Source organism: Podarcis vaucheri (genome assembly GCF_965113315.1).
Source record: "Podarcis vaucheri genome assembly, chromosome: 9".
NCBI lineage: Eukaryota > Metazoa > Chordata > Lepidosauria > Squamata > Lacertidae > Podarcis > Podarcis vaucheri.
The window spans coordinates 12,709,227-12,736,215 of NC_138767.1; the positions used below are offsets into that span (position 1 = coordinate 12,709,227).

The window sequence follows — 26,989 nt, forward strand, 5'->3', positions numbered from 1 at the left end:
GTCTCCACCTCCATCGTTCTACCTGGACACTGAGGTCCAGCGCCGAGGGCCTTCTGGCGGTTCCCTCACTGCAAGAAGCCAAATTACAGGGAACCAGGCAGGGGGCCTTCTCGGTAGTGGCGCCCTCCCTGTGGAACGCCCTCCCACCAGATGTCAAAGAGAACAACAACTACCAGACTTTTAGAAGACATCTGAAGGCAGCCCTGTTTAGGGAAGCTTTTAATGTTTGATGTATTACAGTATTTTAATATTTTTTTTTGGAAGCCGCCCAGAGTGGCTGGGGAAGCCCAGCCAGATGGGCCGGGTATAAATAATATATTATTAGTAGTAGTATCAGTTCTGTAAATTTGTTAATAAGTGCATGAATAAAAATGGTACTCAAGTTTTTCTTTTATATATAGCACAGCTCAGTGTGCTTGGTTCTTTTGCTATCTCCTCTGCAGGCAGCGTTCTAAGCTGGGTCAGCAGACCTGCATCAAATGGACTCAGCTAACCTGCGTACTTTGCACACAGTCACAAGTCCAAATACAAGCATCCTGCCCACAAATTAATTTGATTGATCTTTCCTTTCAAAATATAGATGAGCATCCTTATCATGGGGGAAGGGGGGCGTAGGCAACTTCTGCAGCCTGAGAACTTGCAGATGTTAAAAGACATAATATGGCAAGATGGCCAGCATTTCTGTTTAATTCAGATTTCTTAAATACCATCCCAAGGGCCCAGGAGACTCAATCTCCAGTTTATTTACCATATGCAGACTTTTGAGTCTTCTCCAATTTTATTTGAGTTTGGTTATATTATCATCGTTGTCAGGAACGGCCTGCTTCGTATTTTATTTAGCAGCGAAAAGAAAAAGAAAAAAATTAGGGCGACTATTTTGGAGGGCACCTGATTTCTTCTTTTCTTTCTTTCTTTCTTTCTTTCTTTCTTTCTTTCTCTCTCTCTCTCTCTCTCTCTCTTAATTAAAAAAAATATAAATGTATTTTATTTTTTTATTTAAAAACGAGTTGCTTCAGGCAACAGTCCCTTTGAACTGCTCATTAACACTTTTCAAATGTTCGAACGAGGTGGGCATTAAGAAATGTCAGCGCCAGAGCCCAGAGCCAGCTTGATGCAGTCATATGTTCTAACATTCAGAGAAGAGTGAAAGAACTGTCAACAGTAAACTCCTTTTTTTAAAAAAAGGGGAGGGATGGATGGGGGGAAAGGAGAGAAAGAAGTAAAAAAAACTAATGAAAAACCAACAACCTGGTTGTGTGCATGGACTGTAGATCAAGTGGGGCGGGGGGAGGCTTTCAACTGTCTCCTGCCAAAAATTAAACAGCATGCCCAATTCATCTGACATGCTAGATGCCAACTGGCGACTGCCAAAAAGAAAGCTGAATGGGAAGAGGAGGGGCGGCATATTTCCCCTTTAACGTCCTTTTGTTGTTGTTGTTGTTGTTGTTGTTGTTGTTGTTGTTGTTGTTGTTGTTCTAGCCCTACAGTATTTTTTATTTTTAAGATAGAATCATAGGAATATAATATATTATGCTCTCTTTTTTTAGATAAAGAATTACCTTATTTTTCGCTCTATAGGACGAACCCGACCATAGGAGGCACCTTGCTTTAGAGGGGGAGAACAAGAAAAATAATTCTCCCCCTCTCTGCTCAGCGCCCCTTCAGCGAAGCAGCAGGAGAAACGGAGCCCCTTCCATTTCTCCTCCCGCTTCGCTGAAGGGGCGCTGTACAGCTCTCCCTCTCGGCTGAAGCCAGGAGAGTCTTGCTCTCCTGGCTTCAGCAAAAGGAACCTGAAACCTGCGGAGCGCAGCGGGAACTCGCGCTGCACTCCGAAGGCTTCAGGCAGTTATCCCTGAAGCCTGGAGAGCGAGAGGGGTCAGCGAAAGCAACGCGAAGCCTCCGGAGCGCAGGCTTCGGAGGCTTCATGTTGCTATTGCTGAAGCCAAGGAGCCTGCATTCGCTCCATAGGACACACACACATTTCCCCTTAATTTTTGAAGGGGGAAAAGTGCATCCTATAGAGCGAAAAATACGGTAAATATACATGGGTCATCTAGTCCAACCCCCCCACAATGCAGGAATATGCAACCATACGGGGATCAAACCCATGACCTCGGCATTTTCAGCACCATGCTCTAACCAACTGAGCTAACCAGCAAGGCTGAAGACATGGGATAAATAAATAGGTGCCTTAAGCAAATCAGTTTCAGTTGCTGAAATGGAATACGAGCCTTATTCCCACCGGCCATCAAGGCTCATCAAGGGGCACAAATATGAAAAAAAGAATACAGGAGGAATGAAAGATGCTTAAGGTCGCTCGGTAGAACAGCACTTGCTTTGCATACAATAAGTCCCAGGTTCAGTCCTTAGTATCTTTGCCTAGTTTGCAAACCATGAGAGTCACGACCAGCCAGTATGGTCTGATTTGCTATGAAAGCAATTTCCGACAGTCTTAACCAAACAAAAACAAAAACCTGTTAATACTATTATATGGCACTTTTTCAGTGTCCAAAGGGCTCCAAGCAAACTGCCTCACCCATTCTTTGCAACAATCCTGCAATCCACATACAGTCACACCTCATGTTGTGTCCGCTTCAGGTTGAATTTTTAATTATATACTTTGTGGTTTTATTTTGTTCTGTGAGCTGCCCGGTGACCTCTGGGTATAGGACGGTATATAAATTCAATAAATAACAACAATAATAATAATACAGTTGTGCCTCAGAACTCAAACGGAATCCGTTCCGGAAATCCGTTCGACTTCCAAAACGTTTGGAAACCCAGGCGCAGCTTCCGATTGGCTGCAGGAAGTCCCTGCAGCCAATCGAAAGCCGTGTCAGATGTTCAGATTCCAAAGAACGTTCGCAAACTGGAACAATTACTTTTGAGAGCCAAAACGTTCAAGTTGCAAGGCGTTCTACTTCTGAGGTACGACTGTAATAACAGCAGTAGGCTTACAACTTCGAAGAAGACCATGGTATTATGAAGCCATGGTTTGAAGCTGAACTAAACCATAGTTCAGGCAAAACAGGAAGCAAAAATGGAAGACCTCCTGGCTAATGCAACAGCTACAGAAAAAGAGAGACTTGCTAGATCAGACTAAAGGCCCTTATATCCAGCATAGTAATCTCACAGTGGTAACCAATGTCTGTGGGAAGCCTGTAGACAGGCCCCATGAAAGCAACAACCCTCTCTCCACTGTGAATACCATTCACTGGGAGTCACAAGGCATTCCGCCTGCAATAGTGGATTATTTAATCTATTATTTTTATTAATTAGATTTCTATACCACCCTTCATCCAAGGATCACAGGGCACTTTACAGCCGTCTCTGCTTTTTCTGGGAGCAAGTTCCATAGTCTAACTGTGTATGGTACAATGAAGTCAGCCATTTGATACCCAGATAACATAGGCAGAAGAGATAAGAATGTCACGTTGCAGATTTATTTCACTCACTATTTTGCAGCACAGGGGCCAAAACCACCACATGAGGGCAAGCGCCAGCAACAGTAGCAGTACCAGGATAACTATCAGTGCAATAATGCCATTTGCCTATGGGGGGGAGAGAAGGGAAGATCATAATTATATTTGCTGAAATTATATTTACTATTTATTTATTTCAGAAAATGTATATACCGCTGGGTTGTTGTTGAAAAACCCCACAAAGTGGTTTACAAAAAGAAAAAAAAGTGTAATATGGTTCGTAAAAACAATTAAAACGTTCAGAAAATTAAAACCAGCAACAAACTAGAAACACGACAGCATTCCAGACATCTGGATCAGCTTGTCTACACAAAAATGTTTTCACAGGCACTGAAAAATAGTACAGTGAAGGTGCCCACCTACTATCCGTAGGTTACATGTTTGTGATCTCCACCTCTCTCTGTGTGTGTGCATTGCACTATGCTGAAAACATAAACAGTTCACAAGGCACATCAGAGGATCTACAATACCAATAAGAATGGCAAAATCCCATCTCTGTTCTACTGTGAAGTCACCCACTGCATTGGATTGGCTCATAATCTCTGCTGCGCACTTACAGGAATTTGCAAATCCATTCATTTTCAGGTGGTGGAAATACATTTGATCACATGCACAAACCTTTAAAACAGTTCTCATCATTCATCACTCTTAAGGTATCCAAATTGGGTTGTTGTGGTTTTGAAAAACAACAACCCTAAACTAAACTAAAAACAAACACACAAAAACACTTAATGAGGTTCTTCATTTATTTGTTGTCTGGCCCTGAAGATTCAATTTTCCAAATTTCTATCTAATGTTTATAAAGCATACCTGAATTTATGGACAGCCTAAATTCAGTTGCTCTCCTTACATTGTTTTTTTTTTCTCTTAGCAAGTAAAAGAATATCTTAACAGCACAGGAAAGAAAGAAAGAAAGAAAGAAAGAAAGAAAGAAAGAAAGAAAGAAATCTTCTGCAGCTGCAATATTTAGGACTTGCTTGTTTCAACAGTGTATTTTCCTGAAACTGCTGCCTGTTCTGGCAGTGAAAATATGCAAATGTGTTTCCTGTTTATGAAAACAGCATACAGGGCTAGGATGCCAAATGAGTAAGTTGGCTTCACCAAAGATCAGGCTGCTGATTTTATTCCTCTCTCTTTTATATCTTTAAAAAAAAACCCTGATAAAAAAACCCTTATCTGAATAGATAAGAATCCCCCCGCCCAATCCCACCCCCCATTTTCCCACTTCTTGCTTACAGTTTTTCACAATGCAAAGAAAAAAATACAAAGAAAATTGAAACAACAATACTAGCATTGAAGTCTTTTGAAGCGTTACCACTTCTCCCTGTCTGCCGGAAAAAATGTTGATCCTACTATCTCTGCTAACAAATGGTCACAGTACAGAAGACAAATAAAAGAAATTCAATTTGCAAAATTTATTGCTGTTTTATTCTTGCTACAATCACCGGATTCTCTACTAGCAGGAGTTTTTGTTTTTGCTTTTTCCAGAACAGAACATGAAGTCCTCTTTATAATGGTAAAACTGCTGTCTGAACTCTGCTTGTTGTTAACCTCTGGATTCTTCTCCAACGGCAAGGACATTGGGTGGGCGCTAAGTGATAAAGCTGCTTCTCGAAGGGGCTTGCCACAGGAAGTGGTTTTGGAAGCCCTAGCAAATGGGCCTCGTGTGTATATAAGAACTTTTCAAGTCTTCCCCTGTCTCCGCTGATGTAACCAAAGCTGCATCATCCACAGACAAAAAGGAGGTAGCAGCAGACTCAAGGTAAACTAAGGTTTGCAGATGCCCAGGAAATGTTCGAGGTGGGGGCAAGAGCAAAAGAGGCAAAAACATCAACAACTCCTCTGGCATTCCCATAATAACTTGATAGCACAGAATATTGAGGGATGAAAAAGTGGGGAAATGGGCAAGCAGGTGGGTGGGTTGACTGGAACAGAGGACACAGAGAGAGAGAGAGAGAGAGAGAGAGAGAGAGAGAGAGAGAGAATATGAATGGGAGAAATATACCGTATTTTTCTGTGTATAAGATGGCCCTGTGTATAAGACGTCCCCTATTTGGGGGGACTCCGAATTAAGAAAATGGGGGGAGATTGCCCAGAGTTCCTGAGCATTTTGGGGGGGAGGATTGTCCATAGTTGAGATTTGGAGTTCTCAGACCAGGTCTCTCCATGGTTTTAAAACAAACAGGCCAAACCTTACGCCAAAGAATAAACGGACATAAATCTGACATCAAGAATCACAAAACAGAGAAACCAGTAGGAGAACACTTCAATCTCCCAGGACATTCTATACAAGATCTCAAAGTAGCTGTTTTACTACAAAGGAATTTCAGAAATAGACTGGAAAGAGAAGCTGCTGAATTGCAACTCATTACCAAACTTAAAACCATGGAGAGACCTGGTCTGAACAGAGACATTGGATTCTTATTTCATTATACATGACTAAGCCATTTCTCACCTTCTCACCCCTTGCCTTTTCCTGTAAGACCTATTACAGTCGTTAAGAGTCGTCAACAGGCTCATCTCAGCTATCTGCCAATCTCCCATTCCCACCACCTTTCTGAGTAATACCCCTCCCCACCTTCTCACTATATAGAAGGATCTGGCAACTTCTGTTTCAGTGTATCTGAAGAAGTGTGCATGCACACAAAAGCTCATACCAAGAACTAACTTAGTTGGTCTTTAAGGTGCTACTGGAAGGAATTTTTTTATTGTAATTAAAAACAACAGCTAAGTATTCCTATTTCCTGGCTCTTGCCGGTTATGTACTTACACATCTCGTTGCGGTAATAGTCAAAGAACTGGTGATGGGAGACTGTCCTCTGTGAAAACTGACGGAAACCTCCATCGTTCTGAAACGAGAAGTGAGGTGGGGGAAATAACACACCAAAAATGTTTTTACTCAGTATGTTTGTTACAGGACTCAGTTGTCCAGCCAGATTCAGTGAAAACATAACAGGGAATGGAGCAAGTGAGACAGATCTTGCGGGAATTACCAGTTTGCTAAATGGCTCAGATCTAAAGCTTTGGGGCCAAGCAAAGATGGGTGGGTGGAAGTGGGTGGGAATAATTAGCACGAAGTTCACATCACTGCTCAGTCATGGAACCAGCAGAGGTGGTAAAAGTGTTCAAGGACTAAACCATAATGGGGACAGGGCACTGCATGGTTGAGCATTTTCCCAGGGGATTGAAAAATTGATGGACTATGCAGAACTGACAAAACAAGCCACGGGACAAGGATAACTGTGACTTTAAAGATGAATGGGAACCCTTTACAAAGTATTTGAAGACGCAACAAAGTGAACTGGACTCCTTAGCTGGTTTTGAATAAACATTCACAAACTTTTTATTGATAATAATCAGCTAAATAGTTTGAGGATCTATACAACTGTGTAACATGCAGGAAATAGCATTTTTAGAGAAATCAAAGACTGGAACTGAGGGAAGTCGGGGTGGGGGTGGGTTCTGTGGGGGGGGAGGGAGGAAAAATGGGGGGAATAAGGATGATATGTTTCTGGATAATATGTTTTGTTTTAATTATGAATAAAAAAGTTATTTAAAAAAAGAATGCACAAAAAAAGAAGATTTTCCCAGGGGAGGGATGGAAGCCTCCCAAATCTATGCACATAAAAAGTCAGCATGTCGGGCTAAACCTCTAAACCAGTGTTTCCCAACCGGTGTTCCGCGGCACACTAGTGTGCCGTGAGACACCGGCTGGTGTGCCGTGGGAGGGAGGCGGGCGAGTCGGGCGGCGAGAGGCGGCGGCGGCGAGGATCCGCGTCGAGCCGGGGGCGGCTCCGCGGTGGTGGTGCCGAGCGGCGGGGCAGCGCGCGCAAAAGGGAGGAGCGCGAGACAGCGGAGGAGGAGGAGGCCGGCATGTCCGGGCAGCAGCAGCAACAGCAGCAGCAGCAACTCCCGGCGACGGCTCCTCCTCTGCCCGCTATCGCCGCCACCACCACAACAGCCGCCGCCGCCTCAGCTGCCGCCGTCCCTCAGTCCCTCGCTCTGCTGCCTCCTCCCACCCCGGCAAGGGGAAGGGAAAAAACGTTCACTTTTGTGCGTCCCTCCCGGCGTGACGCTGCGCGCTGACGTCACGGGGCGGGGCTTTAATGGTGGTGTGCCGCGAGATTTTTTCTCGGTAAACAGGTGTGCCGTTGCCCAAAAACGTTTGGGAAACACTGCTCTAAACCACTGAGGCTCTTGGGCTTGCTGATCAGAAGGTTGGCGGTTCGAATCCCTGTGAAGGGGTGAGCTCCTGTTGCTCAGTCCCAGCTCCTGCCAACCTAGCAGTTCGAAAGCACGAAATGCAAGTAGATAAATAGGTAAATGGCAGTTCTGTGCACACTGACACTCGTCACGGTCCTCTGTATGCCAGTAGCGGTTTAGTCATGCTGGCCACATGACCCAGAAAACTGTCTGTGGACAAACGGCGGCTCCCTCGGCCTGAAAGCGAGATGAGCGCCGCAACCCCATAGTCATCTTTGACTGGACTTAACCGTCCAGGGGTCCTTAACCTTTACCTAACATTCTACGCACAGGGAATTTTGCATTCAGTCATCCAAGCTGAGTAACAGCCCCAGGTGCCTGGGACCCCATACAGTGATACTTCAGGTTACAGACGCTTCAGGTTACAGATTCCACTAACCCAGAAATATTACCTCAGGTTAAGAACTTTGCTTCAGGATGAGAACAGAAATTGTGCAGTGGTGGCACAGTGGTGGCGCAGCGGCAGCAGGAGGCCCCATTAGCTAAAGTGGTGCTTCAAGTTAAGAACAGTTTCAGGTTAAGAACGGACCTCCGGAACGAATTAAGTACGTAACCAGAGATACCGCTGTACTATTGCTAAGTAAGAGCCACACAGCCAGTGATATCTGGCAGATGGAGAGCTGTGCTTTGATCAGAGTATCCTACCTCTGCTCTGAATTTACTGTGTGGTCTGGCGCAAGTTGCCAGATCTTAGTCTCACGATGAAACTGCACCTTATGCCAAATGCGAGTGCACAGAAATGTCTCCAGTTTTTCTTTAGGTCATCATAGAAATGGATGGAGGATTGTTACTGAGGCAAAGGTACATGGGATGGGGACGTTCATCTCTTTCTTCGAGGAATTATCCAGGCAAAAATCCTCCCTCCCCCGGTGCAGATATGACATTTAGGTAAAATGTTCGCATTTAGTGCCAGCAGGAGACTTGCATGTGGCCTGAGTGTGTGTGGATTTTTGGCCTGGTCAAAGGGAAAGGGATAAACCTCACTTCCTGTATGATTCAGTCCTAATGCTGCAGTTAATTAAAGTACAGTGGTACCTTGGTTTAGGGAACTTAATTTGTTCCAGAAGTCTGTTCTTAAACCGAAACCGTTTAAGTCTGTTCTTAAACCGAAACCAAGGCACAATTTTCCTAGTGAGGCCTCCCGCTGCCGGTGTCCTTCCACCGTTCGGCTTCCGTTCTTAGACCCGAGGTAAAATTCGCAAACCGGGACACTGCTTTCGGTTTTGAGGAGTTCTATAAACCGAATTGTTCGTAAACAGAGCTGTTCTTAATTTACAGTGGTACCTCGGGTTAAGTACTTAATTCGTTCTGGAGGTCCGTTCTTAACCTGAAACTGTTCTTAACCTGAAGCACCACTTTAGCTAATGGGGCCTCCCGCTGCTGCCGTGCCACCGGAGCACGATTTCTGTTCTCATCCTGAAGCAAAGTTCTTAACCTGAAGCACTATATTTCTGGGTTAGCGGAGTATGCAACCTGAAGCGTATGTAACCCGAGGTATCACTGTAGTTGTATGTTAAGCTTTCAGCAGAAAATGTCATTTGGCCCTCAAGAGATTTGTGATGATCAGCCAGCTGCAAGGAGCAGGAACACCAATGGGGAGTTGAGGTCAGGGACACCTCCGCACGAGTTTATCCCATTTCCCTTGCATTTCCATAACTGTTAATTTCTGCATTATATTTCAGCTTTCACATGATATAAAAGCCACTTGGGGAAAACTAATGGAATGTACCACATGTTCAGCATTTATTTCTGTATTAAGGGAGACCCGCCAGTTAGGTTCCGGGGATCGCGCCTAAAGCCAAAATTGCATAGAGTCAAAACTCATTGGGTTCAATGGTGGGGGGATTGCCTAATAATAATTATTATTATTATTATTATTATTATTATTATTATTATTATTATTAATACCCCGTCCATCTGGCTGAGTTTCCCCAGCCACTCTGGGCGGTTCCCAATCGAATGTTAAAAACAATACAGTGTTACAAACAATACGGTCATTTTCCAAAGTCATTTTCCCCAGAATCCAGGTCCCCCTTTTTTAAAAAATGTAAATTTTGTTATCAGCATAAAGCCGAATGCTTGCAAGTTGAATGCACACAAGTTTGCATGGTTACTGTATTTGATTTGGCAGGGGAGGCGGAGCATTTGCAGGCCCCCTTAACTCAAAACTGTGGTAGTAAAGTGGCAAAATTTGGACAGCATGCCAGCACAAAGTTCTGCTGTGTTTTCATGGAGGAATCATGAGGTAACAGAAGCACACACAGGTGGAAAGGGGGGGGATAGCAATGATGCTCGACGATGTTTAGTGCCCTGTCACTTCACACCCACTGCTAGGAATTTTTTTTCAGCATGATGCGCCAGTCTATCAGTCAGAAAGCCACAGTTCCCTAACACAACAGGTATAGCAGCATGAAAGGAAAACAAGTGAGAGGTCCTAGCATTATAATCAGGAAAAGTGATGCCATATTCTCCACGTGTAAATGCACCCAGGTAAAAACATAGCTATTAATCAACGGTGCCTCTCACTTGGCCAATGTGCTCCTGTTGTTGTATTTTGCCTTTTTTAAAAGCACTATTTAAATGAAGTATTGTTTTATCGCATTTTAATGTTGCTTCTCTCTCTCTCTTGTGTGAACAACGGAGAGCGGGTTATAAATATTTTAATGGGGTTGTTTTATTGCATTTTTCATTGATGGCGTGCTTTAAATTATTTCATATTTTAACAACTTTGTGCGATTGTTTTTCCATGCTTTGTAAACCGCTTAGAAGCCATCTGGGGCATTTTGCGCTATATCAATCAATTAAACGCTAAGAGATAATAATAGCTTGTTAATTTAAATAAATAATAATAACCACACTGGACCATTGTGAGGGCTGAACCTAGTAAACAGCCGTGAAGTCCTTTGCAGTTTAAAAAGTGTTGAATCAATGGAGAAAAGGGCAGGCCAAAGAACAGCTGATTCTGCTTTGTCCGCAACTTATTTTGACTCAAAGTGAAGACTGTTAAATCCAGATTTGCCATGTGGTGCAAAACTATCGACAGAAAACCATAACCACAGAACCTAACCAGCATTTTATCCTGGAAGCTATAAAAGTGACAAAAATAACTAGTCGAAATGAGGTCCCTGAATTAGAAAATATGAGATTTTAAAAATACACATATTTGTCATGCTGGCAACGAATTCGATGGAAAATGATTTACCCATCTCAGAGAGAGATACCATGTGGTCTAAAGATTCTGGTCCCATGGTGAGGACCAGGGATGTGCAGAACTACCATTTAGCTGTGTGAAGTACTAACTCATGTACATAAAAATTTCAAGATTGGCAATAAACACACTAATTACCACTCTGACAACATACATACAGCATAAAAACCACTAATTATAGCTGGTTGAGGCTTTCTGTGAAGAGCAGGCAGGCATCGGAGAAACATAAATAGTAAAGTGGTTTTTCATTTCTTCAAATAACCCTGGAAAACCCCAAGCACATGGCGAGGATTATAGATCAGCTGTCCTCCACTTCCCCGGCTTTGACAGGAGATTCAGCGAGTTTCCATTTATGCTTCACTTTGAACTGCAAGGGGCTGATAATACACAAGGCAGTCCTTAGTGTTATGCCCTCTAGCCTTGGTATCCAGTTCCACTTTTATTTACTCCTGTGATAGGAATTTTGAGGTCTTAGATATATGGTAATGTTCATAAGCGTACCAACCAAGCACGTACATAGATCAGCGCAGGAAGACCGACCTGGAACCATTCTGATTCCTAAACTGAGCAAATGTTTTCTCTGCAAGGTCAAAGTGGGAAACCTCCCATTGTCTCTTTCCTCACAAATCCTGTCTTAAGGGCACATTTAAGATATGAATAGGGTGTGAGCCTGTGACCTGGCCCAGGAACTAAGTATTTATCATTACAAAAGACTAGCCAGGCTCGCCAGGAAATCCAATCAAGTAACCTGCCCGACAGGAGATAAACAACGACAGGAGAAAACAACATTCAAATTTTCTGTTTTAGACCGCCTTTTTTGTGATGTAGGTATGATGTATCTGAGGGGTGGTCTTAGGTTACACCCCTTCTGTGATGTATATATGATGTTTCTGGGGGTGGTCTTGATCTACAGGGTGGCAATTTCAAAAGTCTTTATAAGCCCTTGCACGCCATTGTTCTGGGTTCCTCCTCCTTTCCTGCGGGTGAGGGGAGCACCCTGTTGCAACAGATCAATAAAGATCAAGCTTAATAGCTGCTTTGCTTCTCAATATTCTCTGGTTGGCCTCTGTTGTCTTCTCCTACCAGAAGAGAACCTATGTAAGGACTCTATATGGGCTCTTGGATACCCCATAAGGGAAAAGGGCAATTTTTGTTTACAACACTCTCACATTTGAAGTGGTCTTCACTTCACTCTTAACTTGCACCAGAATTATTCCCAAAGGACAGAAATTTAAGAGGAATTCTGCCTTTGGGACATAATGTAGGTGCACCCTGGTTTTAAAAGTTAGATACAAATGAAGCGCACGGCAAAATTCCTCTTGGATTTCTGCACTATTCTGACTTCTCCAGGATGCCAGTTTCTGAAAGATGCTGCTGTCAGACTGGATCTCTTTCCTCCTCTCAACCTTCAGCTGCCAAAATGCCTGACAAATATCTCAGGGAACAGACTCGTTGAGCACATCAAGTATCAGCTCCAGTTTTTGATATGCAGCAGCAAAGATTAAGGGACACCGGATTGACAGGGAAGTTTTAGGAGCTATGGAGTCAAGTCATACAGATCATCTTCACAGAGAAGTGTTTCAAGGCCTAAGAAAAACCATGTCACCTTTGCAAACGTCATGTTTGAGAGCTGCAAGCAACCCTTTCATTTGTTTTGATCTCTTTGAAATGTATCTGTGGCATGTTTTGTGCGATTTAAGTAAGCACCTCGGATCAAGATATTGTTAGCAGGCTTGTGGAAGTGCAAGCTTTGAATGACCAGCGTGGGGGGGGGGAACTGCGGTAGATTATATGTTCCAAGTTTACCCACAGTGGAAGGGACTGCAAAAAAATATGAAATGTGGCTTCCACTTCAAGAAACTGTCCCAGACCTAATGATGAACAACAGATCTACAATTTCAGTTTCTGTCCATTTCTCAGCAATGCAATCATGAGTTCAGTTCACCGAATTTATGCAGCCATTTGCTTCTTTTTTTGGGGGGGGGTGGCAAAGTCACCACAAAAAATGTGTACACATTTTCATGACATTTTTCCAACACACGCAATTTTGTATACAATTTTGCATCGCAATTTATGCATCCATTTGATTTTTTTTTAGGGGGAAGGGGAAGCCGCCACAAAAAATGTGCACACATTTTCATGACGTTTCTGCAACATGTGCAATTTTGTATACAGTTCTATATTGCAAACTTTGGAAAAGGGCGAGGAGTGTGCTTCGGTTCATGAAATGCAAATCAAGTAGGCTTGCTTTAAAATGCAAATCATTTCTCACCCATCCTTACCGAGGCGCCAGATTGCTTAGGTTCAGCAAGGTGACTTCATCACATGCTTTCAAACAGTTCCCTGGGACAAGGCCAGTTATGGTGGAAAGGGATGCTCAAAACAGACCCACCTGGTTGTTTCTCAACTGTCCCAGGGCTGACAAGGCAGTTTCTGGAACCAAACTGTGGCGAAGCCAGTTTTGGGGTTTAGCTCGAGGGCCGATGACTGTAAATAAACCTTAATGGCCAGCGCAATTCTCTCTTTTCTTTGTGTTTGGATTGGGCTATTTTAAAAATTGAAGGAGAGGAAGATGGCTCGCTGCCACATGTCTACTCATCTTTGGTTAGAGAAGGTCTTCCCCTTCTCTTGAATTACAACTGACATTTCAATCCACTGTAACCTATTTGCAAAGTATTCATTTGCTCCTTTCTTTATGAGCATCCAATAAAAGATTGCCATTTTATGATCCATTAAAAAAAGATGGGGGGAAAATTAAATAAAAACCATGAAAGACATTTGCTGGAAGCAATAAATAATTTACTTCCAATTTCCACGCACTGAAGATTAAACTGGCAACTGCTCAAAAAGTTATTAAAATGATGGTAAGTAAAGAGGTTTTTGGAATTGAGGTACCAGAGTTATTTTTTTTTTTAAAAAAAGAAGTCAATAAAGGACTGCAACACATTTTCAGGACTTGGGGCATTCGAGATTTTGAAAATAAAAACTTGTTCAAACTACCAGAATTCCACTGCAGGGTGGGTGTTTCTTAAATGACCTTGCTAAAAAATGGGAACGTAAGGAATGAAAGCTATGGTTTTCCCAGTAGTGATGTATGGAAGTGAGAGCTGGACCTTAAAGAAGACTGATCGCCGAAGAATTGATGCTTTTGAATTATGGTACTGGAGGAGACTCTTGAGAGTCCCATGGACTGCAAGAAGATCAAACCTCTCCATTCTGAAGGAAATCAGCCCTGAGTGCTCACTGGAAGGAGGTGAGAAGAAAAAGGTTACCTACCCCAGGCCTGGGGAATAGACTATGTATGACATTCTAACTTACAGCAATATCTTCCCCATTACTTCATCAGAGCATGATGGCAAAAAGCACAAGGCTGAACTGAAAGAATTGTGGGAATTCCCCCCCCCCCCATGCAAACACAGATGTGCGGGGCACCTTTACTGTATCATTCGCTGTATGATGAAGATTCATCTCTTTACCCTGGCCTTTGACACTTGAGATGATGATGAGAAGAAGAAGAAGAGGAGGAGGAGGAGGAGGAGGAGGAGGAGGAGGAGGAAGAAGAAGAAGAAGAAGAAGAAGAAGAAGAAGAAGAAGAAGAAGAAGAAGAAGAAGAAGCCGTCTATCTCATTGGGTTGCCCCAGCCACTCTGGGCAGCTTCCTACAAAATATTAAAAACACAATAAAATATCAACCATTAAAAACTTCCTGGGCTGCCTTCAGATGTCTTCTAAAATTTGTGTCATTCTTTATCTCCTTGACGTCTAATGGGAGGGCATTCCACAGGGCAGGCGCCACCACAGAGAAGGCCCTCTGCCTGGTTCCCTGTAACTTCACATCTCGCAGTGAGGGAACCACCAGAAGGCCCTCGGAGCTGGAGTGTCCGGGCTGAATGTGTCTCAGTGTCCGGGCTGAACGATGGACATGTGTATTCTCAGGACCTGCCCTATTCTTATGATATATTTTTTGTTTTGTTTTGAACTGTTTCTAATCTTGAGTTTTTAAATTGCTGCAATCCAACCCCTTATTGTGATGGGCCTTATTGTGATGGGCATGTAAGAAATCAAAACAATACTAATAACCAACAATTTCACAACTCTGTGGGCTGAGTTCTGTATTAATTATGCTTTGTGTAGGAGATGGGCGGATGCCATTTAACTGTGTGTTATTATCTTCTGAAAGTAATTCTCTTTTCTTTTCAAGTAACTCGGGAGTTCTCTTAGCTCTCTCTCTCTCTTTATATCAGCTTTTTTAAAAAACAACACAACAAAATAATATAAAAGCTTGCTGGAAGAAGCAGGCCAATGTTTTTGCAAGCACGCTTAGCTATACCATATGCCTGCTTAAATCATTTCTATCAAACAAGTTGTAGGGTTCATTTCAGTCCTGCTTTCCTTTCCTTCGCAATACGCTTACTGGTATTTATCCAATTTGTGCTGTTCCTCTTGCCAAATTGCAGGTTTGAGATCTCAACTAGGCGGAAGGACAGCTGCGCTATTGTTGACCATCTCACCAAAATGGAAAAGAGGGGGGAAAGAGCTTGCAGGCACAGCCCAGCTCACCAGAAGAAGTCAGTGACAGCTGCCTCTGTTGGTCATTACATTCTACGGAACAACCAGGGCTCTGAGAACCTCGAAAGGAAAAAAGGAGATATTTTTGGCCTTTGAGGGCAGAGGGAGTTGCATGAATTTGAGCTTTGTTGTAAAAAGAAAAAAGTGCAAACGAAGACTTAAATAAACTGTCCAGCCACATTTCCCATCTCACATTGCTCTATCTCCAGCCTTCGGGACAGAACATCCAAAGGAGAAAAATAACTCTCTGATATAGAGCAGGCGATAACCCCTTTGCCGGTTTTCTGTCGTGAGATTTGTTGTTCTTCTTCTCTCCTTCGGCCCCCCGCCTCCCAAACCACCAACTTGCTCCCATTAACAGCAATTTCCCAGCTGTTCCAAGCTGGGCAGCCATACATCAACCGAAGAAACAAGTCTTAAGATAAGATGCCACCGCTTTCAAAAGAGGGATGTTTCCAGGCTCGTCCCAGCACCAACAGATAATGAAACATCTGGGTGGGACTAGCTGAAATGCCCTTTGTTTGAGAGAAGGAATCAATCTCCTGAGCTAATGGGCACTTGGCGATCTTTCCCACATGTGTGGTCTGCTCTATATTCCTCCCTCCATCCAAGTGCCTTTTCAAACCCGGGAGGGGGGAAAGCAGAGATCTCCGGAGTTATTTCAAAGAATGCCATTGTTGCGACAGCAAGCGAGGAGAGACTGCGTTAGATGGAGCAGACTAATGGGGATTGGGGCACATGTCCGCAGATAACAGCTCAGAGACTATACAGCTGGCTTTGAGGGCTCGTCCACCAGCACACTGTTAATTATTTAAAGGAGAGGGCAGAGGGAACGATCGTCACATCTGTTACCCGCATCCAGGCAGGACTGCCACTGTTCGCGGGACCAGATGTGTTTATTTGGGACGTACACTAACTAGCTCCTTAATGGTTCCGAATCCTTAGCCAAAAGTTAATTAGGCAAACACGCCGAACATCCGTCACCTTGCATGGCAGCCCTTTTTCCTGCCTGCCTTTTTTTGTGGGGTGGATAACAAAACAAAACTTTGATCAGTTCTCACGCACAATTTCTCATACCAACTGGAAAACACCAAATTGGGGGAACTGAAGTCACCCGGCTGCAGTGCATTTATCTATCAGAGACAGATAGCGACATCAACAAATAAAATAACAATTTGGGGGGGGTTTGCACCCCACTGATCTGACTACGTTGCCCCAGCCACTCTGGGCAGCTTCCAACATAATATACAGAAACATAACAACAACAACAACAACAACAACAACAACAACAACAACAACAATATCATACATTAAAAACATCCCAATAAAGGACTGCCTTCAGAGGTCTACAGAAGGTTGTATAATGATAAGAGAAATAGAGAGATAGGAGAAATTGGGCTGTCAATAACTCAAGTTCTGGTCTTTTAACTCAACAGGATCATTAGCTATCACAAGTTCCAGAGGGATAGGAACATTTTTTTTTTATTATTATTATTATTATTATTATTATTATTATTATTATTATTATTATTTGCCCCTTGAAGCAAAAACAGAGGGTTCTATTGCGCCCCGAAAACCAGAAAAATTGTTAATAGGCTATAGCTAATTTCAACAGACATGCTGGCAGGAGCATAGAGATGCAGAATTTTTAAAGAAGAAAAATACAGCAGCTATATTTTAAACAGGGTTAGGGGAGAATTTTGCTTCCATTTTTCATTTCAAGGCAAGCTTTGCTAACACTTTTCAAAACAATACAGAAACCGAAACACGGCTATCCTTTGAAATACGCACTTCTCCAAAGTTTGCAGAACAGTTCTCCTGCCATGTAACGTGTACAAAAATACCAATATTAGGGCAAAACATCCATAGCGATGTAGATACTGGTGAAACTGGCATGCATATTATGGGGGGAACCTGCATGGAAACATGTATATCAGGCAAGATTACATACTTTAGGAGAAAGTCACACTAAAATGCTGGTGAATTTTCATGAGGATAAAAAAAAAAAAATTCTTCAGCTGATGTGGAAAATTGGAAGATTGGAAAAAATGAGGAAGTGGAATTGGAAGATTTCTCCATCCTGAGCCCAAACCAGAAAAAAGAGGAGTGTGATCGACTACATGGAATTGGCAGAAATGACTAGCAGAATCCGAGACCAGGGAGAAGAGTTGGTGGAAGAAGAATGGAAGAAATTTAAAGACTATTTACAGAAATATTGTAAAATTAATGAATGCTAGAAGGATGTTGGATAGAAACTAAGGGGTTTCCAGCTGTAATGCTTTAGGAGATACGGGGAAAAAAAGGTTTATAAATGGGTAAAAGCTTAATGGTAAGGATTTGCTGAACTAACAAATTGAAGTGGAATACAAAGAAAGGAGGTATGAGGAGGTCTGGGGAAATAAGCGTAAGGAAGATATGGTATGGAAAATTATTTGTTTTTTAACTGTTTTTATGTTGTATTTTGTTTCTTTTTGTTTCTTTTTATTTTTTCATTGTTATATTTTAAAAAAAACTTTAATAAATATCTTTTGAAAAAGAAAAAAGAGGAGTGTGAGGGTCTTTTAAATTCTTTTTTTAAATATTCTGGGGAGTACTGAAGTTTCAGAGAAATTATTCAGGGGCTACGATTCAGGGAATGGTACGATCGAGGGGGTCAGGGAAATAGGTGCACACACCTCACTGCATGATGCTTAAAGATGTGCTCCTTGCATTGTTTGTGATATCTGAATGCAAACTTCTCAAGAGTCAGTTCTGCCTGAATAATAATCGCTGGCTGCCGATCCGGCTACTGAGACTCATCCAGCCTCTTATAACGTATTAACCCCCGAACATCTGGGGACTGGGTTATCTGAAAGACAGCCTGCCCAGTACAGGCATGTAAGATCACTCAGGGCATATGGGGAGATTGTATTTGTGGCACTGCAGTCCACAAAATGCCACAGGGCGCTGACCCAAAAATTGGCATTTTCTGCCATTGCCCTTGCACTGTGGAAATTTCCTCCCTCTGCAAATATATGAAGCATAATCTATTCATCGCTTGAGGTGTCTTTTTTGCCCAAGCTGCCCCTGACAGATTTGCTCAGACCCTGTTATTTCTAGATTTCTGTTTACGTGCTCCTGTTTTTATAATTTATGTTGTTTTTGTTTATCGCTTATGGATTTTTTTTATTTTTTAAAAAAGATATGATATGGTCTAGAAATGCTTTGGGGAGGGGAAATAAATGAAACCACATTTCTGCAGCATCTTAAATACAAATAGATTTAGTGGACCACAGCCCACTTTGCCACAAACGACTCTAGTCCACAAAAGCTTCTGCCAGACTAAACAGGTTCGGCTTCATGGTGTCACAAGATTCTATGTTGCTTTTGCCGAAGGAGACGAACAGCACAATCTGAACCGAAATCCCTTGGGTGAGAGTTGAGACATAATAAAAACCAGGGAGCCGAGGACAACAAGGGCAAACTGTATCATAGGGGTAGTAGAAAGAGAGGAAGAAGGAAAGATGAAAATTGTAGAATCGTAGAGTTGGAAGGGACCTAAGGGTCATCTAGTCCAACCCCCTGCCAGCGCAAGAATCTCAACACAGTCGTCCCCCATCCAATTTGAAACCATACCAGATCCTGCTTAGCTTTGCAAGGACAGTAGTAGTTTACCGTATTTTTCGCTCTATAACACGCACCTGACCATAACACGCACATCGTTTTTAGAGGAGGAAAACAAGGGAAAAAATATTCTGAACGAAACAGTGGATGTATCATTTTTGTGCTTCATGCTGTGGCCACAGACATGTGATCTGATGGTGAATTTGGGCTGACCCAATGCAAAGATCCTGAGGATCCATGTGGATCCATGCTTTGTAACCACGTTTTTGCACCATTGCAGCCCCAGACAACAGTGGGTGCGTGATTTGGGGGGGGGGGCAGGCTGTAGCCATGGACATGCTATGTTCTCTGGTGGTGAATTTGGGGGTGACCCAATGCAAAGATCCTGAGGATCCATGCTTTTTAACCACATTTTTGCACCGTTGCAGCCCCAGGCAACAGTGGGTGCATGATTTGGGGGGGCAGGCTGCAGCCATGGACATGCTATGTTCTCTGGTGGTGAATTTGGGGGTGACCCAATGCAAAGATCCATGTGGATCCATGCTTTTTAACCACATTTTTGCACCATTGCAGCCCCAGGCAACAGTGGGTGCATGATTTGGGGGGGGGCAGGCTGTAGCCATGGACATGCTATGTGCTCTGATGGTGAATTTGGGGTGACCCAGTGCAAAAATCCTTAGGATCCATGTGGATCCATGCTTTTTAACCACATTTTAAGTGGGGAGGGAAGGAAAAACACAGAAGGGCTAAGAATGCAGGAGTGGGGTATAACGGGAGGGAGGAAAGGAAGGCAAAAGTTTCCCCCACGCACCCACCCAAGCCAGCCAGCTCTCTCTCTCTCTCTCTCTCTCTCCCACCTGCATGTTTTCAGCAGCACCGGAGCACAGAGAGGAAGGAGCGACAGTCTGCTTTTCCCCTCTGCTTGCCTGGAGGGGAGGGGCTTTCCCTGCTCTTTGTTCCGTTTGAGCAAACACAGTAACGAAACAGAGAGGGCGGGCAGTAAGACCCTGAGGCAGAATGCAGGAAAGCAGCAACTTCCTGTCTCACGGAGCTCCCTTCTCCCTGAAGCGCGGTTTGATTTTTGCCTTATTTTTCGGCTCCAGGGACCACACATTCGCTGCATAACACGCACAGACATTTCCCCTTCCTTTTTAGGAGAAAAAATCTGCGTGTTATAGAGCGAAAAATACGGTAATCGCTAAACCACTATACACAGAATGAAAAGGGTTTAAGGTCAGTGAGAAAGAGGAGGATTGGTTTGAGAAGATAATGAATTATTTGGGTAGGTTTGAACACTTTGGGGCAATTAAAATGTTAAAAGTTAAATAAACCTTGTGGATGGAGGAGTGTTAACGTATATAAAACTGTACATATGGTTGATTTGAATATGTTATTATTGATTATGTATACCCAATGTATCAGCCGCCTGGGGGGTTTCACTGTTTGTGTTTTGGTTGTTGGTAAAAAATAAAAAAATAAACAATTTTTTTATTAAAAAAAAACGCTGCACCACTGAGACCAGCCCTATACATACTTCATCAGTCCCATTGAACTCGATCAGACACGCTTCCAAGTAAATTGTGTACAGCGCTGCAGCACTGCACAACAGCCAAACCTTTTATGAGGGGGGTGGTTTCACCTGACCTCACATGAGGATAGATTTTTGTCTTCAAATGATATCACATTCCCCCAAGCACGTCTCAACTGTGTCTGTTTTGTGCATTCAACAGACCCCCGTCGCTCCCATCTGAGGCCAGATGCTGCTGTTGCCCTGATTAAAAAAAGCTAAGATTTCAAAATCTTTTTTGCTGTAGTAAAAGCACAGATCCCACTTCAGTCTCCAAATTGCCTCATGAAAAGGAATGTGTGTGTTGTTACAGAGTCACCATAATAAAAAAAACAACTCACAGATTGGGGAAACAGAGACCTCTGAGGCCACTAAGCAGAATTTAGTGCTTTGGGGTTTTCCACTTTTGTTTCGTTCCATAAAATACTGGATTGTGCAATGTGATACGGGCTGCAAGCCATGTCTCACCTTAAGTAAACCTATGGGGGAGGGGAGCAAGACCCTTGCAGACTACAGGTGCAATCATGAGGCAAATAGAAAGAATGAACTGAGCAGGGGGTGTTAAAATTTTGTTATGACATTTGGGTCCCACCCACCCACCAAGGGATTCAGGACAGAAAAAAATTAGCTTTCCACACTTTACCAACCTTATGTAGAGTGAGAGAGAAAGGACATGTCCATTGGCCAACCAAGCTTTCGAGACAGAGCAAGGATTTGAACCCAGGTTCCTGCAAACATCCTAAGATATCCACTGCACCAAAAGCTAACAGAACACTTATAATATTTTATCGTAAGCATGTTATTTTTGAACTGCAGCCGGCATCTCTGTTTTAGGCATCTCAGTAGCACTCACAACACCAAGGACCTTATTATAGATTCAATCATATACACCAGTGGTTCTCATAGGGTGTGGCGGGAGAGGATTACAAGCATGGTGTAAAGGACAATCAAAGAAACACTTAAACATTTCGGTGTAATATAGTATAGCATATTTTTTAAAAATATATTATTTGCAGAATATGGATAAGTATCTTTTCAAAACGAGAGCAAGAGCATCAAGTGATGCTGTTATAAATCAAGCACTGTCAGGGGTTGTTTCTTTGTTTTCCAACGTATTTCTTATCAATAATAAAATAAAATAAAAATCAACATTTTTATTCTGAAAGTGTGGCCCAGAGTCTAAGAACCACTGATAAAAAGGTAAAGGTAAAGGACCCCTGGACGGTTATGTCCAGTCAAAGGCGACAATGGGTTGCGGCACTCATCTCGCTTTCAGGCCGAGGGCGCTGGCATTTGTCTATGCACAGTTTTCCAGGTCATGTGGCCAGCAGGACTAAATCACTTCTGGCACAAAGGAACACGGTGACGGAAACCAGAGCGCATGAAAACGCCGTTTACCTTCCCGCTGTAGTGGTACCTATTTATCTACTTGCACTGGCGTGCTTTTGAACTGCTAGGTTGGCAGGAGCAGGGGCACAGCAATGGGAGCTCACTCCGTCATAGGGATTCGAACCGCTGACCTTCCGATCGGCAAGCCCAAGAGGCTGTGGTTTAGACCACAGAGCCATCCGCATCCCTAGTACCACTGTTATACACCAAGAGCAAATGCATTCTTCAGATGTCTATCCTTACTTAGCCAAAACACCTCCATCCATGAACGAGCCAAAGGGAGTCGCACAATTCGGGAGAACTTCCCCCCAGCCTGCCAGGTATTCCAGCTCCAGGTACAACCTCCTGCTAAGCTGGAGGACATGGTAAATACAGAAGACACCAATTTCTGGGGGGGAAACAAGGAGGTTCCCTTTATTACTCCAGCCAGAGGATAAACATGGATTATCAATTTACCAAGCAGTTCATGCAGGGAAATCTTTACTATTTGCAAGCACAAGTGGTCTGCAGCTACAACGTCAGCTTCCTAGTAGTGGTATCACTGATGCTTAACAGTATAGAGAGGGGCAAGGTGGCACTTCAAAATGCTGCAAGCTTTCCTCATACGGAAATTGCTCCATCCCCTTGATCGTCTTGGTTGCTCTTCCCTGAACCTTTTCCAACTCTACAATATCTTTTTTTAAGTGACCAGAACTGAACAAACTATTGCCAAATGTGGTCACGCCATAGATTTGTATGACGGCATTATTATGTCAAACAATTTAAGCCCTGTGTTGCAAACAATAGTCAGTAATATCCAAGGCAACACAATGACCAAATTCAATGATGCAATATCAATATACATTCTTTATATAATACGAAATATATGAAATCACATAAACAGAAACTTATGAATCTCTGAAAGTCACTGAAAGTCTTATAAGTCTTCTTTCAGAGACTTGCATAGTCTTCAAAGACTTTCAGAGACTTATAAGACTTATGTTTATTTGGTTTTATGTTTTCAAGAGAATCCATTAAGAGCGCATATTTTGTGACTTTCAGAGATTCATAAGTTTTCTGTTTATGTGATTTCATATATTTCATATTATATAAAGAGTGTATATTGATATGGTATCATTGTATTTGGTCATCGTGTTGCCTTGGATGTCACTGGCATTATTATGTCAGCAGTTTTATTTTCAGTTCCTTTCCTAGTGAATGCTTACTTTTAAACACGGAACAAGGCACAAACCACTTTACCTCCCTGAGCTTCAATGCCTAAAGGTAACTCCCGCCCATCCCCAGCCGCAGTCACTTCCAGCCAGACTGGAAAGGGAAGCGAGACATTTTAAACCACATGAGCTACACCTGCTAAAATCTCAGAAAGTGGATGTATAAGATTTTCTATAGTTTGGCAGCAGAGCATTTTTGTGTCCTCCACAGTTCCCTCCAGTATAACCAGCACAACCAGAAGAAAGCAGATTATGAAAATAAAAGAAATTAAGTGTTTATCTCGTTTTATACAGGTTGCAGAATGTTCATTCTAACTCAAAATGTGCACGGTCAGGCTTCCCAATTTACTGTCCTGCTTGCCTCAAATTTGGGACACCAAAATCCAACCCCATGGGATTTGCTGATGGCACAGCAGGCTGCATTCCTTTGCTATTGGGTGGAAAGACCTGGATGACATTTTATCAATCTGGATCACACGGTGTTGTCAACAGAAATACGAGATTGGGGCTGGAGTCCAAGCTAAGCCACTGTCCTGCCAGCCATACCAATTTATTTTAGGTTTTTTGGCCTCTTTACTTGTCGGCCTGCCTTTAGTTTAATAGGAGTAGTTGTGCCTATCTGCCTCCTCCATATATTTAGGAAATTCCTGGAGGCTGTAAAAACTGGCAGGGGGGGTAATGCAACTTAATCTACACTGCTTCCCGTGGGGATTGTGTTGTGTGTGTTTTTCGGGCGGGGAGGTGGGAGCGTAGCATTTTGCAGATTGCTTGCTGCTAAGTTAGCAACCAAAGTTCGCTCCCCTCCAGGGGAATAACTGGGAGCTCTCCAACAACAGTACAAGCTGTGCCAATGGAAAGTCAGAAGTTCAAATATGTACATTTGCTTTCAGAGCTGTCGGCTTACTAACTGGCCGCACGCTGCCTAGGCCAAACTCTTTCAGATTTCTTTAAAACAGCAAAAAAATTGAAGTCCATCACACACATACCAGGATGAAAAATAGCAAGTCAACACCATTATGTAACATCTACACCTGACCGTAACAGGCTAGTCTAGAAGCAGTGTTTTATGAAGACGGCCCCAAAAAGAACCTCTCCGGGCTACCAAGTACTTTGCCTGCATTGCCACTGCAATTTGGTGCTTTGCTGACTGCAGAAACACTTTACCGCCCGACAGCCACATCCCAGAACAATAAAAATACAACATGTTCTGATCATTTGCACCAAGGTTTAAAAGACACACGGCAGTAAAAAAAATCCAGCACATTCAACGTTCATTTGGCAGGTTGCTGAATTGCTTTCAGATGGCAATTGGGAAGATGGAGCGATGCTCTAAAGCTCCTCCCATGCAACTAAACATAAAGACGAGTTTACCACACTAAACCTCCCTCCACCCAGCTCTCTGACATGCTAGTTTTGAATGTGTGGAGGAAAGCTTATGTGGGGAAGCATTCAAACCTTTGTTCCTTCACAAGCAGAATGGCGTCCAAACAGAGACACACAGGAAGCTCCCTTGCATTGTGTCAGTGGAATAAACAAATGTCCCAGTTTCTGATTGCTAACAATTAGTCACCTAAAAGAAGGATGTTCACAACTAATACAAATTATGTTTCGTGGAAGTAATGTTTATTCTGTTTCAACCCTGGGGATTGTGAGAGACTGTAATTCGAGTGAAATATCCCATTTGCATCTTTGGATAGTAAAGTATTTGTATGTTATTCATTTATATGGAAAAAGTCCAGGATAGATAACATTAAGTTAAGTTTACAGTGGAAAACCATTGTCAGCAAAGCAGCTGATCGGGCAAAGTATTTTCTATTGGTGAGCAATGAAGTTTGTTGTTAAAATTCTTCCCAAAGACTCTAAATTATTTGGGCATGATTAAAAAGACTGATTCAAAATAGATTGCAAGCAGTTTTCCATCTTCTTTTATATGTAATACTGCGCTTATTTTCCTATTTGCATTGTTCATTCATTTGTACATTTATTCTTTGAATACAATATAGAGCACTTTTATATTTTGGGGCCTTATTCTTGCCTATGCAGATATACTGAGTCCATCTGACTAAGTACCAGCTACAATGACTGACAGCGTCTCTCCAATATTTTGGGCCGGGTTCTGTCCTAGCCTCACCTGGAGATGGCAGGATTTGAACCTGGGACCTCCTGTGACTGTGTGGAACCCAGTTCAGCTACTGATTGATTGATTGATTGTGTGACTGTGGAAATGGATAAAAGCCCGCCATCCAAACAATGACTATCATCAGTGCAGGTAAGAAAAAATAATAATTTTAATTTTTATCATCTGCGATACTGTCTTATTTCTTTTATAGTACAGTACATTGATTATTGCTTTCATTTTATGGATCAATGGTCTCGTTAGATAGTAAAATTCATGTTAAATTGCTGTTTATGGGGTTGTTTTTAAAAGTTTGGAATGGATTAATCTGTTTTGCATTACTTTCTATGGGAAAGCACGCTTTGGTTTTGGAACGCTTTGGTTTTGGAACAGATTTCCGGAACGGATTGAGTTTGAGAACCAAGGTACCATTGTAGTCCTCTTCTTTCCGAAGGGATAATCCACATAGAAAAACAGTGGAGTAGAGGGATGCTCTGCTGCCTTGCAGAATATCTTCAGAAAAAGAAAACGCTAAGAGGCAAACCCATAGTTACATGCTACACGGACCATCTTAATGGACTCTTTACTTTGTGCCTCCAGTGGACAGATGGCAGTGAAGTTCTTCTCCAGCTACAAAGCAAGTTCCTGGGTGCATGCTCCCATTGCTATATTATGTTCTGCTTTCTGACTAGCTTGGGTAGCACTGAGGAAAAGCTTCCCTAAGTATGTAAGCAATTAAACCTAAACAAATGTGATCTCGGAAGCCCAAGGCATATCTGAATATGGAAGGAAGAATTAGCTTTAAAGGCTACATACAGGATCTTCAGGCAAGGCCAGTGACACTTAGAATAAGACCTGGACAATGTTTCAGCCATAATGCTCTGAAGATTCTGCTGTGGATGTTAAATTAGTGCCTTGTTTTATCATCGCACGTTGAGTGCTGCTACACATCTTGACGCGCAATTTTAATAATAGCTTGTAAGTGTCAGTGGTAATGTAAGCCGTTTAACCATGAGACCAAAGATCGTCCGGAAGAAAGCATATTACATGCCCTATTTTATTTTATTTTTTAAAGGGAGCTAGCATGCACACAACTTTTGACAAGCCAGACCTTTTCAGAGTTAAATGAACTGGCTGTGGGTTCATTTTTACAATCTTCTCCAAATCTGTTTGGTCGCAAGCTATCTAAAACTCATTTCAGATCTGGTGAATCTCCCTAGTGAATTAGCGCACAGGAAAGGATCAGTGAAAGAGAGAGGGGGAAACCAGCTTTTGTAAAACACAGTTCTTTTCTAAAACACAGATCAAAGCTACAGCCAAGTCTATGTCTCCCAAACTTTAGAGACTTTAGAGGATGAATTACTCATCCTCAGAGATGCCCTTTTCCATATTCCTATAATCTACATTTCCTGAATGAACAATGACTCATGCAGAGTCACTCTAACACTAACACACACACACACACCCCACCACCAGCAAACTGGGAGTGACTGAATGATCCAATTACATTTGTTTCAGAAATTAAAGAAAAATTGCCTGCCCTCAGTGGGACCTGATAGAAGAGAGGCATGGCCACAACCAT

General features: G+C 42.7%; 1 protein-coding gene across 1 annotated transcript in view; it reads right to left on the reverse strand.

Annotated features, from left to right (window-relative positions):
• ANTXR2 (ANTXR cell adhesion molecule 2) overlaps positions 1-26,989 on the reverse strand; it is a 153,764-nt gene that overhangs the window by 70,884 nt on the left and 55,891 nt on the right. Inside the window, exons 11-12 of the mRNA XM_082236513.1 lie at positions 6,253-6,331; positions 3,456-3,551 (exon numbers count right to left, since the gene is read on the reverse strand). Of these exons, the coding sequence (XP_082092639.1) occupies positions 3,456-3,551; positions 6,253-6,331 (175 nt within the window). The remainder of the gene's footprint in view (positions 1-3,455; positions 3,552-6,252; positions 6,332-26,989) is intronic.